Source organism: Quercus lobata, chromosome 2, assembly GCF_001633185.2.
Source record: "Quercus lobata isolate SW786 chromosome 2, ValleyOak3.0 Primary Assembly, whole genome shotgun sequence".
Classification (NCBI taxonomy): domain Eukaryota; kingdom Viridiplantae; phylum Streptophyta; class Magnoliopsida; order Fagales; family Fagaceae; genus Quercus; species Quercus lobata.
Window position 1 is genome coordinate 90,029,420 of NC_044905.1, and position 18,108 is coordinate 90,047,527.

General features: G+C 31.5%; 1 protein-coding gene across 3 annotated transcripts; it reads right to left on the minus strand.

Moving 5' to 3' along the window:
- Positions 1-1,194: 1,194 nt before the first annotated feature.
- LOC115977114 (putative clathrin assembly protein At5g35200) lies at positions 1,195-7,815 on the minus strand. 3 transcript variants are annotated; one of them, XM_031098780.1, is made up of 16 exons: positions 7,648-7,815; positions 6,861-6,983; positions 6,676-6,775; positions 6,480-6,577; positions 5,607-5,748; positions 5,412-5,512; positions 4,629-4,712; positions 4,378-4,428; positions 4,212-4,277; positions 4,064-4,129; positions 3,883-3,963; positions 3,692-3,769; positions 2,896-3,051; positions 2,610-2,685; positions 2,216-2,328; positions 1,195-2,017 (listed from the first exon to the last, which is right to left on the minus strand). In XM_031098780.1, the coding sequence occupies exons 2-16, from the start codon at positions 6,957-6,959 to the stop codon at positions 1,655-1,657; spliced, it is 1,674 nt and encodes a 557-aa protein (XP_030954640.1). In that variant the 5' UTR covers positions 6,960-6,983; positions 7,648-7,815; the 3' UTR covers positions 1,195-1,654. The 3 variants fall into 3 exon arrangements, with proteins under 3 accessions (XP_030954640.1, XP_030954638.1, XP_030954641.1); XM_031098778.1 differs by having other exon boundaries at positions 7,642-7,815; XM_031098781.1 differs by having other exon boundaries at positions 6,706-6,775; positions 7,642-7,814.
- Between the last annotated feature and the right edge of the window lie 10,293 nt (positions 7,816-18,108).

The following is an 18,108-nucleotide window of genomic DNA, read 5'->3' on the forward strand; positions in this document are numbered from 1 at the left end:
TGTTAATATAAGGGGTGCATCTGAAATAAACCTAAACAAAATTTTTTTTTTTAAGCAAACGATATTGGTTTTCATTTTGATCATTTTTTTTTTTATTTGTACATTTTACGGTAATATTTATAATTGATTTTATGAGTTCAGCTTGTATATACTTTTCCTCCCAAAGAAAGACAAAAAAAATTGTTTTTACTTTATATTATACTATTTAAATAATATTTTACCCACTTTTTTTATCATAATTTTTAGCGCATAAAGTAGAAGCAGTGTTGACCTTTGATCCTTTTGAGGCCAACAACTTTTGAGTGTGTCAATTGCCTTGGAAACATCACTCATCACTATCACATCACTCCCAAGTCCCAAAGCCAAACTCAGTTTTAAAGAGCGTTGGGCTGTCTAATCCACAAGAGCCAAGTACATGAATTCAGGATATCTGTCACTGTGAGCCATTGCGTAAGGAATATGGGAAAGTTCCTATCAATATTAATTCACTATAAAGATTTATAAATCCACTGTAAAAATAAACATGATTAATATCACACATATTACTAATAATAATAAATAAGTATTTATATTTTATATTTAAAATTTGATAAATCAACTAACAATATCTTTTTTATGTAATTGAATTATTAATACTATTTTTATTATGAACTAATCATCGAATAAGCTTTAACCATTGAAAAAATAAATTGTTAGAAATTATGTCAAGTTTCAACAAACTGTTTGTAATATTTGCTGGGGGTAGGAAATGGAACTTATTAGAAGCTTAATTCAACCTTCCTTCTCTTCACCAAACTACCCTTCAAAAAATTAAATGTGATATCTCTTTTTGACAAACTGCCATTTCAATAAGGCTAAACAAAAACAAAAGCAATACAACTATCGTGCCTTCAAGCTTCAAAAACAGGAGGCAGCAAATTGCAATTTAAACGTGATATCTTTTATTGGTTGATTAACAATTGGTTGGTTGGTTAATCAAGTACATTCATTAACTGAAATATAATGTGAAAGTTATTAGGAAGAAAAGTCTAAACCAAACCAAAGAAAAAAAAAAAGACCTTGCCATCTTTGGGAAGTAATGGTGGTTGTAGGATTCTCAATCAACAAGTTATAGACCTTATTATAAGTATATTAAAAAAAAAAAACACAAAAGTACACTAACAAATAGTTGAAAATAAGAGGTGACAGTGGAAATAAATGTCAAACCAAAGCTGACCAGGAGCCACAAATTGAAATGCCTATTCATTACATGAATGTAGTATCAACAGCCATAGTTTACAAATCATTCCTATAATCTATAAAAATAAATAATAAAAGACCAAAAAAAGAGGGCGGAAGAGAGGAATATCAGAAATTAACAAGAATAAATTTCCTGCTTAGGCATGAACAATAGAGCAGGTTCAAAAAATTCCAAAATCCAAAGTAGTCAGGAAAACATTATTACCAACCTTCTTGTCCATAGAATAATCAAATGATCCAAAGCCCTCTCCCCTCTAATTATTAAACAAAGAATCTCACCCTAGCTAACTACTGCACATACACAACATATGGTACACATCTATCTAATCTTCATATTTTGCACTCTCAATATTTATAGAACCGACTAATCTCCACATGTTTCCTGATAAAGAATGTGTTTCTCTGGACAAATGATCTAGATAAGGCCTGTATATGGATTGTACGCTTGAACAGGCATACCTGAGCCATACGGGTGGACAGTGGCTCCATAAGGAGCTCCGAAAGGATTTGAAGCCGGTGGTTGTTGTGGACCCATCATCATCATCTGCTGCTGCTGCTGCAACATGAAAGCCTGTTGCTGGTTGGCCATTGCTGCCATTTGTACATTATGTGGTGCAGCCACTGTGTTTGAGGAATAGAACGGATCTTGTGCTGTTGGATGCATCATGACACCAGCCATTGGGACTGGCTCCCAAGGGTTGTAGCTTACATTCTGGTTGCTTCTTCTGATTGCATCGTCATAAAGGCTGTCTAGTGTAAGCTTGTCTAATCCTCCCGCCTATTTTCAATATCAATAGAGTTGGAAAGAATTAGTGAAGTATCAGTCATTATGCTCAGCCAAAAGCATCATTCAATAGCAAAACAGCAATCTCGCTCATTACTGAAACAGCTAACTTGCGTTTGCTGTGCATCTCTGTGAGCGTGTGTGTGTTTACTATAGCCGTTAAATGTAAGAAAATGTAAACATCTTAAATACCAGTTTACTGGCAGCCGCAGCAGTCTCATTTGAGCTTGGAGCTGTAACAAGCGCCAACTCCCAGCCTGTAGTTCCATTAGCTTGAATTGGAGCAGTAGATGTTGGATGAATATCTGTAACAACCACCAGCAGAAAACATATGAGCTCGCCCCTATAAATTTACAAATTTTTAAATCTTGATTAAAGCTTAATCCAATTGGCAAACTAAAGCTTATATTCTCAATTTCCTTAAATTTCCAGCTAGAGCTTTATTATTTAGAATAATCTCTCTCAATCCTGGAACAGAACCAGTTCAAGTTGACTCTATCTGGAACAAAATTCAGTTCTCAACCTTCAGTGCAGGCTAAGCATTACAAATCAATTGGATAAACTAAAAAATGGAAAAATGACTTACCAACTGGAACAATAGCCAAAGCCATAGCGTTCTTCTCATCTAGTTCTGCAGCTTCAGGAGTAGGATCATTCAAACCCTAGAAACCGAGAAAAAAAGGTCACCTTAGGGAAACTATGAAGGACTCATCAAGTTTATAGGCATGCTAGCAGTAAAAAGGTATGTTCGACTATATTTTAATTTTTCCGAGATAAAAATATGTTACACATAAACATAAGATTCAGTTTAACTGAAAACTTTCCAATATAATAGTATGCAAAATACACGAAAGAAAGATTTTGAGAATTACCAACAAATCAGGTGGTTCGGTTACAGCATCTTCTTTTTTGACTGGTTCAGCTGGAGGTGGAGGAGGCGATTCAGGACGTGCCTCCTGCACCTCTGGGGACTTCTTATCTTCTATGGCCAAGACTACATTGGGGGAAGCTATTTTATTGTTAACCACCTACATGGTTTAAAATAAGAATCAGAACAAATTGATATGGTCAGAATAATTATTATTCTGAACAATGACGACACCAGGATTACAATTCCTTCAATAAACTAAAACAAAATGTTGAAGAATTTTTCCACAGTTCACTAGGATTAAAGTTTTCCAAAAAAGATAACATTTAAACAACTATTAAGTGGCATATGCCACAAAGATAATGCAAAAAATTCCAAACAAAATAAGAGAACTCTAGGGGAAACCCAACAGGAAATGTGAATAATGAACACAATTCGCTCCAACTGATACCTAATTGTCCAATATGCACAGAATGGTGCATTATCCTTTTATTAAAAAAGAAATATAGGCTAAACATTACAAAACATGAAGTTTCATATTTTGTTTTTGTTATCAAACAAAATATGAAATGTCATGTGTGCAAACTGCAAACCTACACATGCCTGCCCTAGTGACAATAAGCCAAAATTTTGTAGTTTTTTGCTGTTGCAACCAGTAGCTAGGTTTGGACAGATTATTAAGGATATCTGATGTTCTTTTGCTTTCCCGTTTTCATATAATAAAGCAACATAGAAAATTATGTCTAGTTAAAATCTTCATATCCAAATCTAAGAAAGTTTGACAAAGAGCAGTTCCATACTTGATCCTTGACAAATGATGAACCCCGTGGAGCTTCTCTCACATACTCTTCCATAGCTTGTAGAAAAGATGCAGGGGGCTTCAACAAGAACAAATAGTTCTCTCAATAAAAAATTTTAGTTAAAATCAACGACAAAAAACTCAAAGACAGAAATATCTGTTCCAGAAGGCACCACAAGTGAGACATTAAACCTGCTCAATCTTAATAAACCTCTCTCCACGTCCAATATCAAGATTTTTACATATTTCATAGAATTCTGATAGTCGCTCGGCCTGAAAATATAGAGAATAGAAAATGACATAAAGTAAATTCCTATGCCATTAAAACTAAACAACAGTCTGTATTAGAACAAATATTCATAGAAGATATTACCTGCTGCCCAGCCCTTCTGTATATATCCAAAGCCCTCAAAGCATCAGGGCGTTGCATCTCAAAGAACTGTCAGAAATTAAGGTTATCATAAAGACTTTTATGCTCAATATCCAATTTTTTTACATAAAAAGCCAAGATTGCATCCTACCTTATCAACCAAATTGACAGTACCATCACTTATAGCTTGGTAAATTTTAATGCTTTCTATAGCAACCTGTTTAAATGATAAAATTCTGTCAGGGGAAACAAGAATAATGTGAAGTTGATTAAAGCTAAAATTAAGGATAAGCAAAATGGTTACAAGTTTCACCCACCAATGACAGTGCTAACTGAATCACAAAGTTGTGAATTGCTGCCCCTTGTGGCTGCACAAAGTATCATTAAATTTTCCCATTAGATGAGTCTAGGATCATGTTAAATTTAGACCAAGTCCACAAAGGATAGCACCCAATAAAAAAGTTAAATTTAACCTATAATTGACATGTGCTGGCACCCATAACTTGTGCTTAAATAACATTCTACCATAATCACATCCATCTTGAACTGATTGAACTCAAGAAATTACCTGGCAACCAAGCACACGGTAAAGTAGCTGTTGCAAAGATGGCAAATGTTCAAGCAGTTCAGCAGCATCCAGATCTTTCGTTCTCTGCATCAAATTTGCAGCTATCAATTTCCTATAATCTACTTCTTCCACAAGATCACCAATCTAGAGTTTCACAAGTCAAATGCAACGCAAGAGAAATGTAGAAATAAACATCTGGCAGGATCCTTCAAATTGTGTAAATTTAGACTCACGCATATCAAGCAAAGTTACATAAAGAGGATAGACGAGCATGCAACTACAATTGAGATATAGTGCTGGAAACCACTTGCAGAGCCCTTTCAAAGACATTTTTAGGGGGATAAGTTGTAATGCATGATCCATATCCAAAAAGTGACACAGGCAAGTATTATTGACGCAGTTTTGAAAATGACAGCACGAACTAAAAGAATTTGTGCATCTAGTAATTCACTACCAATGCCAGTGTGACACTACTATAAAGAGTGTAGGGAGGAAAAGGGTGACAAAATTTGATCCTTCTGAATCTACCATTTTGAAGAGGGGGGTCACTTCCTGATTAGCTTCGTCAGAAATTAACCTATTAGTACCTATCAAAAGCTTACACTTTCTTGATTTTGAACTGTCAAAATGCAATATTTAGCTGGAAAGTACCAATTTAAATGTGTGTGTGTGTGTGTGTGTGTGTGAGAGAGAGAGAGAGAGAGAGAGAGCGAGAGAGAGAGAGAGAGAGAGAAATCAAAATTCAAAAATGAAAGATCTTTATAAAAGGATCAAACTTCTTACAGGGCGATCTGTCTCAACGTCATACTTCAATACACGAAAGCACTCCAGTCTCTCCTCCAAATATAAGGCATAAGTACGGACCCAAGCAGAATAATCCCATGCTGCACAGCAGATCAAAACAATCTCAAAAATAAAAATAAAATACCCAATTCTTCAATAGAAAAGTGTCTACAATGGGTGAGAGGAATTTGGTACCATTTGGACTGGAATCATCTTTGAAATGAGCCATGTTAAGCATATGGCTTCTGCTTCTTCCATAATTAATGAGTTCTTCATGAAATGTAGGGTCAACTTCCCTCAAAGCACGATGAATTACAATCAAAGTTTTCAATGCAACCTAAACAACCAATAATCAGTAAACCAAATTTCAACAATAAGCACATACATCAAATTGATAATCATACATAATGAATAAATAATCATGTAGTTCATCACCAGATCAACAAATATTCATATATAAACCACAGTCATCACCACTCTGAAGTGCTTAACTATCACTACTACCACTCTCATTAAATCAAATCCCTCATTACAAACTGGACAACAATAAATGCAGTCAATAATGAGAAATTACTCCAATGGTAAAGCATATTAACCACACATGAGTACCTTATTGTTTCACAATTTCTTTTAACTAATTGGTTTCTTAAGGAAACAACTTGCATCTCACATCAGACCATTCTAGTCACATGCACAATTCTGTAGGATAGCAAAGTTTATGAACATTATATTTAAAGTGGCTTCTTTTGGCTAGATTTGTTTGATAGGGAAGATGAAGACCAAGATCATTATAACTATAGATACAGAATAACTGAAGAAAATATGACCATACATGAAGTCTCCCCCTAAAGGTTACAAGCTATACCTTCAATTGCATAAAAGAACACTGCTCTATATAATCAAGGGCTCCTAACAATTTAATCACATTTATTATTTCTCCTATTCAAAATTAAAACAACTATAGTCTATAGAATGATAAAGAAATTCTTGATTTACTTCAGATAATGAAGGATAAAACCCTATGCTCATTCATCTTATGATAAAGTATCATTGAGGTGAAGCACATACCGCCCAATTATGTGTCTTTGCTAACCGCCTAGCAAGAGCATGGATGCAGTAAGCAACATCTGCCCGAGGTCTTGTAGCTGAAATAGCAGAGAAAATAGCTGCAAAGGAAAAAATAATAAAATCCATCAGGGCCCCATTCAACAAATTACTTCTACTTAAAGATCACCAACGAATCAAGCACATAATTGCGTCCCACCTCCAATAGAGAACAAGAGAGAGCACCCACCTCTAATGTGTCTTTCTTTTGCTGGGCTCTCAACATGATTCGTGGCTTTAACAATAGCAATGTCCAATTCCTGCAATGTTTTTTGCCACACCCAGATAGTTAGATACATCCACAGTTCAAAGAGCCCTCAAAAGCATTGTATGTAACCTGTATACCTTGTAATCACTGTTGACTTTAGCCAATGACACTGTGGTGGTGTCCTTGATGGCTCCAAGTGCTTTTCTCAAGCTATTTTGAGTACCCCCACCTGACATTCTCTACTTCTCAACCCTGAAATTCTACAATAAAACACAAAAAACACTTAACCTGGGTTCACTTGTATAAAACCCCATTACCCACCCAAACATAATAAAACAAAATCCCACTCCCCAAAAAACAAATTTAGTGACATCAAACACAAACCTACACCAAAGTTTAATATAATTCCTTAACAAACCACAATTTTTTTAAAATTAAAGAATGAAGCTCTTTTAACTCTAATCAGATCCAGCCCAGATAGAATTTCATCATTGACCACAAAATGGTTACCATTAAAAACCAAAATTCAACAAGTTTTATAAACAATCAATGAGTAATCATTATTCTATTTGAAAAGAAAAAAAGACACAAGCTTTCAAATTTCTGATAGAAAAAACTCATCGAAGTCACATGAATAAAAGCATATATATGCATGACAGAACAACCACCCACCACCAAAACAACGAAGAATGAGGCCACAAATGCAAAAGAAGTTTGATTCTAAAAACAAACAAAAGCATCAGAGATACTCATCAAAGATCTGAAGAGAAAGAAAGGCAAAAGAGTAAGAAATCTACGGTACAATTCAACAATTACATTCATAGTTAAAGCTCCAATATTTGAAAAACAAAAAAAAAAACATAGACAAAACACAGAAGCAAAGAAAGACAGAGAGAGAGATCAGAAAGCTCGAATTACCTGTAACTCAATCAATGAGAGAGAGAGAGGAAGAGAGAGAGAGAGAGAGAGAGTAGAGAAAGAGAAATATAAAGAGAGGTGGAGACTGGTGTGTCTGCGACCAGAGAAAAGTCGACCAAACAATTGAGTTCGGTTTGGTTGGGTCGTCGGCGTCTGACACTGTGTTTTTTTTTTTAATTAAATAATAATAATAATAATAATAATAATAATGTAGTGTTTTTTTTTTAACTTTATTTTATTTTTTTGGGGGAAAAAGACTCTTGCGTAATTTTTTTTTTTTTATTGTGTATATCTATGCCAGTTTTCTCTATCTTCTATCTATTTATCGATCTTATGTATCTGTGTGTCAGAAAAATACGGCAAATGTAAGAAATTTTGCATTATCCTCTCTTTCTAACTCTATCCTATCTTAGTAGAGTTAAAAATTAGAGACTTTTTTGATTCTCTGCACTCTCTTTTTTATGCTTCCTTCTTCCTTCTTACTCCACTCTCTCCCTTTTGATTCGCCACGTTGCTACAAGGAGATCCTCCCCTCTTTTTTTTTTTTCTTTTTTTTTTAAGAGAAATAATATATCCATAATATTTTCATAATATTTTTACAACAAATCTTAAGTGGTAGGTTGTTACTGATTGTTATTGTTGGGGCAAAAAAATAATTTTGGTGTTAGGTTCAAATTTGAACCAATAACAACTAACCACCTATGATTTGTTGTAAAAATATTATGGACGTAACACCACTCTTTTTTTAAATGAGATCCTCTCTTAAAATTAATTATCTGATTAAACCAAAATAGTTAGTAACCTGAGCTGATCTATCTATTAAAGAAAAGAAAAATGTTACGTCCATAATATTTTTATAACGTTTACACAACAAGTTTCAAGTGGTTACAATGTTATTAGTTGTTATATGTTGACAAAAAAAAAAAAAAAATTCAATTTTGATTTCAAATTAGAATCAATAACAACGTAACATTTATGAATTGTTGTAAAAATGTAATTAACGTATCACTTCTCTTTAAAAAAATTATGAATTACAAACATTTTTATAAACGGTTAACATGAATAAGAAATTCAACGACAAAAAGTCAACTTGGGTAATGCACCAAAAATTTGATATTAAAAAGAAAAAGGTAAAATACAAAAGTTATACTTAGTTTTCGCTATGTAAGGTAGTATGATATTTTTTAAAAAAATATGCCTTGGCTTTTCTTTATTTGAAAATTTCTTGGCTTTTCTTTTCCTTTTTTATCTATGACTACTATTTATTTATCATTGATCATTCAAACATTTTCTTTGTGCATATAATTATTATAATACAATTTTATGCCATTAAGAAAATGAGTAATTTTTCTATAAAAAAATGAATAATTCTTATGTATTTTTGGAGTGTAGTGAAATTGTGCTCTCTCTTCTCGTATTAATAATGGGGTTCGCTCATTAAATTAATGGTAGGTCCACCATAAATATGAGAGAAATACCTAAAAATTTTCCCAAGAAATTTTTTTGGAAAGAAGTAGAGTACTTAAAAGAGTAATGAACTTTTAAACGGAGTTTAGTGTTGTTTTTGCTTAAGGAGAAAATTGAATACTTTTGAAAAAGTTTGGTAGTACTTGGTATTACCCTAAACCTTAGGAGTGGTTATTATATTTTACCCAACAATCTTCATATATCATATATGTGTACCAAGATGATGAGACTGAACAGAATCAAGTTTCTAGAATAGGTTGATCCATTTGTATAATATTTACACATACACAAAACAGGCTATAATGTTCTTGATAAATTGTAACTTTACAAATTTGATCTTTTTACTTACAATGAGTATTTTTTTTACTTATAATGAATAATATTTTTTTTTGAAAGTATCGACCAATGACGTCCGCTCTTAATAATTGATATTTTATAATTAAACCAAGACAACAAATAGAGTAAGGAGGATTTGAACTAAACTATACCATTGAACTACAAGAAGTTTGACTTCCACCAAATTCAATCATTTGGATATAAGAGTGATAAAAATAATTTTTTTTTTTTTTAAAATTATACTTATAAGTGTTGCCTGTCCTATTAATCAAATGGCCCATGTGGGTGCCAGGTGTTTGAAGACAATAAATGGCTATATGTACAAGATCTATTCTTATAAACCATAAGTAACTTAAGGATTACTCTTTAGTAACAAATTCTTGTCTTTAGAACCAGGAATGGGAAGAAAGGGAGGTTGCTTAGAATCAAGAAAAGAAAAGAAAAAAACTAATACTTCCAGCTGTGGCTAAAGACAGCTAGTTTTGAATTAAGGTTTGATCCTAACCTTGTTTTTTGATAAAACTACAAAACTGGCCTTTCCATTTTGAGAAAAGCACAACTCTATTTTAAAATGGTGAATTGGATGGGGACCATTTACTTACTCAGTTTAATGTATAATGATTGCCACATGCAACAAAAAGAAAAGGTGCACCTACAAATTTAAAATTTGAACATTATTGCCATGATGAGTTGGAGGCACCAATTTATTTTATTTTATTTTTGATTCTCTATGTTTTCATTGTCTATGATAATAATAATAATAATAATAATCCGTCAAAAATACATATGCATAAGAAAGAAAGAAAAATAGAAATATAATTTCTTATTATTCAATTTTAGCAAAAGGTATTCCTAGCAAAAATATCACATATTTACCATCAAATATTACAAAAGTCATTCATTCTGTATTCAGTCTACCATAAGATTATTCTTCTCAAAAAAAGTTTACAATAAGATTCCTTGGCAACAAATCTAAGAAAATTCATACGTTCTGATATCAATTTTAAATTATTTCCATATCTATCACCTGCCGTCCTTTGAAATTCTAAGTAGTCAATAATGAATGCCAAGTAAAAGTATCTAAAAATAAACTTTCAAACTATAGATATATTCAACGTAAGCTGATTAAAAATATCTGACTATTCTCAGTATTACTGCCCGATGCATCTCATCCCTCCGAACCAAGATATTGGAATAAAAAGATGGGCCTCTATTAAATTAAAAGTGGCTTTAATAATCGGCGTTTCAGCTTTTCTCTGAATCAATGGGCAGTGGTATGGATGAGTCCAGCTCGTTCAAAAGCAGCAGTTTGGCTCTAAAGCAGCTTGAATTTTTTTATTTTTTTATTTTGCTTTTGAGTTTTGATCCATGTAAGTGGAGAGATTTGTCTAATTTTATACGAGGGAGAAAGTATTTTATGTGACCGTATCATAAAGTAACTTTTTAAAATTTGATGAATCTAACATACATGTGAGATTTATATGTGGTGAGAGTGGCACTCAATGAGACATCTCATAAGATATTTTTTCTACTTGAGGGGACAAAATATTCTCAAACCATAAAACTTATTGGTATTTTAATAATTATTTTTTAAAAAATTAATACAAGTGGAGAAGAGGGAATTCTAGTTCTACTTATAAGTTATAAGAGAAATCAGACAACGTCACCAAGTTGCTTGATTCTTGATAGCATTTATAAATAGTTAAAATAAAGGGGTTATCTTTTAAAAGAATTGAATGCTATTATGACAGTCATCTTTTATTATCTTTGGTACCCTTAATAATTTATAGCTATTTTGATCAATTAAGTAAATAACTATCAATGATTTTCTCGTTGAATAAGAGATTTGGGATTCGAATATCGCCTACACAATAAACCAATAGATGTTTTAACTTTTTTTTTTGAGAATGAATAGATGTTTTAACTTGATAATAAAGAATAATTATCATAGAGTGGATTTTATAAGTTAAAATTTTATCATATCTATAAAGAATATCAACTTCCTTTTAAATTTTATTAAATGAGATCACATGATAAAGAGTTGTGAATTTAAAAATTTATCATTTGAGGTGCATCAATAGTTTTATTATATGCATAAAAAAAAATAGTGAGATTGAAAATTTAAATCTTATCTCGATTGAGGAGCTTTCTAAAACAGTGATTTTTTTTGTTTATGAATATTTATTATAATTATCTTGCCGTGTTCAGTACCAATGCCAAATTATAGAATATCGAAAGAGTATAAAACTCAAAAAAGTATTTACTATTTAATTACTATTCTAAATCCCCCCTGGGAGGAAGTTTTCCTTCTTGTCCAAAACATGGAATCTGCAATAACGAAAGGTTTAATTTCTTAATTTCTATACTTCGACTAAAAAATATTTATGACTTTTTCTTTTAATTTAAAAATAATAAGAACAGTTGTATGATATTTAACTGTCATGATTTTCATTTTATAAGTAAGCCGCATGCCCGCATCTAAAACAAAAAAGAAAAAAGAAAAAGAAAAGTCAGTACTAAACACACATATATATTACACATAAATTCCACCTCTCACACATATATAAACGGTGCAGAAATAATTGTGTCTTATATATATTTAAAAAGCACACATATTAAAAAACATATATGCTTGACTAAATCTCGACAGTATAATTTTATTTAATTTAGATGATCAGGTCTTAATTTCATATATAATTTGTATGTATGATTTTAAATGACTAGAGATAAATTTATTTTAAATTATAATTATATGAGATAATAATTTTTATTTTGGTCGAGTAAGTCAATGTGAAATATAATAATAAATAACTTAATTTATTTAGATACTCCTTTAGAACCGAATGTTTTATTCAAATCTGAAATATAATAATTTATTACTATTTTTTCATTGTCTTTTTCTATGACCTGATTTTCTAAAAAAGGTTTGTTGAAACTTTGAATCAAATACAAGGTGTACATTTTCCATGCCATTTAAATGGTATAAGTTTTATTGCGTATATTACTACTAGAAATCTAGCTCTAAAGCCTACAACCAATTAATATACAAAATAAGTCTTAATTCTACATTTTTAGATCCGGTAATTTGCATTATTTTTCTCTATTTTATAATTTTTATAAATTTTATAATTTCCTCAATTGATAAGTCATTTTTATTATTTTTATCAATATTATTTTGAGTTTTCTAGTTTTTCTCTTTTTTTTTTTTAAATTTCTCAACTTAAATAATTTTTTTTACTAATACATTAATCGCTATTATCTAAATATGACCAAACCACCTCAAATTACTCTCTTTTATTAATAGGAGCTATCTGTATTTTTAAAAAGATTTAATTATCTCAATTATATATATATATATTGTTAAAATTTCAAAATTTGGATTTTATCCCCCTAAAGTTTTTGGGTGTTTAGATTTTACACCTTGACGTTTTAGAATTTGGATTTTACCTCCTAAAATTTAGAATTGTTTGAATTTTACACCTTCAAATTCTGAAACTTTAGAGTATAAAATTCAAACACCTCAAAATTTTAAGGAGTAAAATCCAAACATTTCTAAAATATAAGGAGTAAAATCCAAATTTTGAAACGCCAAAATATAAAATCCAAACATCACCAAATTTCAGAAGGTAAAATTCAAATTCTAAAACTTTATGATATAAAATTTAATCACCTCAAACTTTAGAGGTATAATTTGCAATATATTCTTCCTATTTTTTATTTTTTGAGAATCTTGAGCTATATATAATATATGGTAAATCCAGGGGTATTTAACAAAAGACATCACATCACAGCTATTTGGGGCATGTGGAACATTGATAGATACCAACCTGCCAACAGTGATCCCTATTATAACCCATGTGAATGACACCTCTCCGAATCCCATCCCATCAAAAGGACGATCGTACCCCAAAACTAAAACAATACACCAACCAACAACCACGCAGCCAGGCAGCCAGGCACCACAAATATGAATATTATTAATATGACTAACTGACCCTTCATCCATGCCTTTTTACCCAAGTGAAGTCAAAGGGTAATTTGGATTTTGTCTTCAAATGTCTAAAGCACATAAGCATTTGACGCTTTATTAAATATAATATTTTTATACATTTTATAATAATAATAATAATAATAATAATGTATCAAATTGTACAAAATATATCCCAAAATTTTATGTATAATCACAATAAATTTATCAATGTAAGAACAGCATAGGTGTTTTTATAATAGAAAAAAAAAATGCTATACTTTAGCTAATTAAAGTCAAAATTTACCTACATTAGTTTATCTAAAGTTGTGAAAAAATGCATAGTTGCTAACTTACTACAATAATCATGTAAATTTATATTGACATTATTTATTTTGCATTTAATTTTTTGTTTTTTTTTTTACGTATTTTAAGGATAAAGAAAGAGAATGACTAGTAATTATTGTGTGTGTGAAGAAATAAAAACAATTAAAAAAATCAAGAAAATTTAATATTTTAATGAAATATAGTGTAAAATAGATAATATGTATGGTGTTTTTGAAAAATTAGTACTTAAAATATATTTTAAAAAAAAGTAAATTCTTACTATCAAAAAAAAAAAAAAGTAAATTCTTATGTTAAAATAAATAATAATTTTGCAATGCTGTCAATAAACTATTAAAATGTATATTTTATTATTTAATAAATTATTGAAATGTGTATTTTATTTTTGAAAAGTGCACGTTGCAGCTTAAAATTAAGGACCCCATTATTGAGGTTTTGTTTTGCTACGGTACTTTCCATCCCCATGAATGAATACATAAATTTCAGGACCCACCTCCAACATATGGACCAATGGGCCTCCGCTGTACTTTATTTCACGGAACACGAATGGATGTGGATGGTGGGGGCCCACTCTCCATCTTCGATTCCTTTGAAGATCTGTTCACCGTCTGATTTGTCAAATTTTTTAATGTACAAGGTTTTTCTCGTGCAGGTTACCCCTATTTTATTTTCAGCCTGCCTGTCTATAGTCCAAGATTTGACATTTGCATTTGATTTGGTTGCGACTTTAAAGAAAGTCCATGTAGAAAGGAAGCTATATATATATGTATGTATTTTATCTTTAATCGTAGTTTTTCCTTTACCAAACAAAGTCTATACAATAAAGGTCATTGTAGTCCTTAATTGAAGCTATGTCCGTGTATAATTTTTTTATAGTTAGGATTAAAAAAAAATTTATGTCAACTAATTGTGTTGCTGAATAGTTAAAATGAAGTGGGTCAAAAAGATTCAGTCACAAATTAGATTACTCTTTTGAAATGATGTGTGCCCTTTGGATTAGATTATTGAGATGTTAGTGGCATATCATTTTCATACAATAAGCCAAGCCACCCACTATATAATTTATAAATCTATACAAACTTGTAGACTATAAACTCTACAAAATGTAACATCTTCGGTAACTTGAAAAAAAATTTATATAATTTATAAATATTTCTCTCTCTCTCTCTCTCTCTCTCCCTCTCCCTCTCCCTCTATGTATCTATATATATATATATATATAGAAAACTTTGTATCATACTATCCAATAGCTTTGTCTTGGAGTAATTTAAAAAATCCAAACGTAAATGTTCTTAATGTTTTTAAGAGTATTCATATTGGAGGAGGTAAAACCTCCAAAGAGCTATTTTTAGCCTTAACAACCAAAATACATACTTTATCAATGGGTGTAAAGTTAAAAAGGTTTGGCAATTTGTTATAGTAAACTACTATCTCTAAGAGCATTCACTGAAATACAGCAACTGCTCCGCTGAAACCTAGCCACACTTGCCGAACCACTGTAACTCTAATTAAAAACCCACCAAAAACGACTTTAAGACCCACGAATTGAACCACCCACGAACCATGAAGTTGACCCACAACAGAGGCCCACAAACCACGAAAATCAACCCAAACCCACGACCCATGAACTTTACCCATAACAAAGAACCACGAACCACAAAATTGACCTAGACCCATAACCCATGAACCACAAAATCAACCCACAACAAAGACCCATGAGATTGATGGCGAGAGAAAGGAGAGTGAGTGAGGGATCCAAAAAGCTAGGATTGGGAAGAAAGAGAGATAGAGAGAACAGAGAAGCAAGATAGGAGAGAGGCGGAGAAAGAGAGACAGAGGAGATTGATTGGAGAAGAGAGAAAATAAAAGTGTTATAAAAAAATTGATAACAAGAAGTTATAGTAAGTTGCTACTAGTAGCAACTTACTGCTTACTATAGCATGTTTGTAAAATTTTTTAAATATATTACCACTGATGTTGGGTGGTTTTTAGTGTTTGGAGGGGTAAAATAGGTTTTTTTTCCCCCCGCTATTTTACCATCTTCATTGTGAATGCTCTAACAATTTAGAGTAGCAACCAAGTTATAAATTTTTTTTTATTTGGTTTCTCTTTTTTTTTTTTTATTATATACACACACACTCTCTCTCTCTCTCTTTTCTTTGGTTGAGCCTCTCTCTGCACTCTCCCCCCTTCTCTTTAGTGTGCGTTTGGGTAGAAATTATTTCTACCCACATTTGCGTTTCCAGCGTTTGACTCTTTTTTTTTTTTGGCACGCATTTCAGGAGACAAATTTCACTATTACGGCTACTATTCATGCACTGTTCATGAACAGTAGCCGTAATATTTGACTTTTCAGCACATCAGTAGGTCTCGTGCATTGTTCACGAGATCCACAAATCTCACTTTTCAGCAACTTTTTCATTAAAAATGGATCCTACGATACTATTCACACATTTAAAAATTATTTTACTACAGTGTTTTCAATTTTCAGCTGTATCCAAACGGACCCTTAGTCTTTTTTCTTTTGGTTAGGGCTGTTCATGCTCCAACCACAACCAAAGAAACTGATTGCCACCAATCCGATCGCACCATTGGAGATACCTACCAATGATTGATTGGATTTGTTTCAAAGATCCAAGTTCATGTAGCTCCAATCTCCAACCTCATCTTTGTCTTCCTCAAGCCTTAGTTACTAATGTGGTTTGGGTTTTTGAGATCAAAAGTTGATTTCAGATATACTTTCTCTCTGGTTGTGTGGTGTTTTATGTTTTGCTCTCTCTCTCTCTCTCTCTTAACAACCGAATTGACTAAAGTCACCATCGATCAGGTTTTTTTTTTTTTTTTACCGGTGAAGGTGGTGGTTGGCAAAGGGTGTCAGTGGTAGAGAAGAGAAAAAGATGAAGAAGAAGATAGAGAAACTCAGAAAGAGGAGAGAGTAAGAATAAAGAAAGGATATTTAAATGAAGTGATTAAAAAAAATAGAATATTTGATATTGGTTGTATTATAAAGTAGGGTATTAAAATAGATAAAATAAATTTATAAGTTGCTAAAAGCTTTTTTTTTTTTTTTTTTTAAGCACCATCACTGTAAATGCTCTAACATGCATCCAAATGCCAAGTGCTTTTAACTAAATTAACATTTTTTGGTGTTTCCAACAAAGACATTTATAATTTAAATCCTCTCTCTCCCAACTATCGAATTATAAAAAATATTAAATAAAACATACATATCATATTTTGTGTTAATTAGATATTGTTCACTTTTTGCTCCATAAACTCATTTTTTAATATAATGTTGAGATTAAAAATCCTTAAAAATTAAACATTTTATAAATGATATAGCTATTATCCTCTAATCTTTTTGATGTGTTGTATACTTGAATTCATATAAGGCATAAAGAAGCCACGTAATCCATGGTTAATCGTCATAAATACATATTTAACAGAACGTGATAGAGTGATTTTATGAAAGTTATGGTGAAACAAAACTTCAATCCATCTGGGCCGGCCATCCCAAAAAAAAAAAAAAAAAAAAAAAAAAAAAAGAATCCAACTGGGCCAACCCTAAGAAAAGAGATGATCAAATTATCAATATTTATCACGATTCCTGATTTTCTACTTGATTTAAATGGATACGGATGATGTAATTGGGAAGATGATAATATTTTTATTATGGTTATCCCTAATCATTCAATAATGCAACTTCGTTCAGACAGCTGAGATCATCCTAGTTGCATAGTCGGACAATAAAGATGTAAGACTTCCTCCTTTTTGTAATGTTACAAGTCCTATCCTGTCTCTATTCCCTGCCTCCATTCTTTGTTTAATTTCAACTGTTAGTCATAGTCAGGTTGTGACACTGACATTTGGACACTTCTTACCATAATAATACCATTGACAAATTTTCCAAACTCTTTTGCACCCCATCTGATGGAGTTAGATATAATCAACAATACCGATGATGACTGTCCATTGAAGAAATTTTGTGCATCAAAATTTATAGAAGCAAGGGTATTATTTTCAAGTACATATTAATATATTTCAAATACCATTTTAAAAATAATTGTACACTGAACGCAATTTGATGAAAAAGGGCCTGTTCGACCTTAGACTTTTGATAAACTTTGTCATACACATGCCAAATTCAAAATGTCCCCCCAATTTACAAACTTCTTGTATGATCCTAGGGTCTTGCAGTCGATGACACATTTTCCATGTGTGTTGAGATTATATCTTTGCCCACCCTAACCCCCAACCCAAGAAAAAAAAAAAGACAAGAAACTAATACATAAATGATTTGTTTTTATTATTATTTATTTATTTGTTTCTCAATGAAAATTACAATCTCAATA

Bases quoted from the DNA above. Each gene is read 5' to 3' on its own strand.
- LOC115977114 (XM_031098780.1), bottom strand. From the start codon at position 6,959: ATGTCAGGTGGGGGTACTCAAAATAGCTTGAGAAAAGCACTTGGAGCC. The intron at 4,429-4,628 runs GTAATTTCTTGA...TACTTTGTGCAG, and splicing joins ACCGTGTGCTTGGTTGCCAG to CCACAAGGGGCAGCAATTCA. The intron at 4,130-4,211 runs GTAGGATGCAAT...AATTTCTGACAG, and splicing joins CTGTCAATTTGGTTGATAAG to TTCTTTGAGATGCAACGCCC.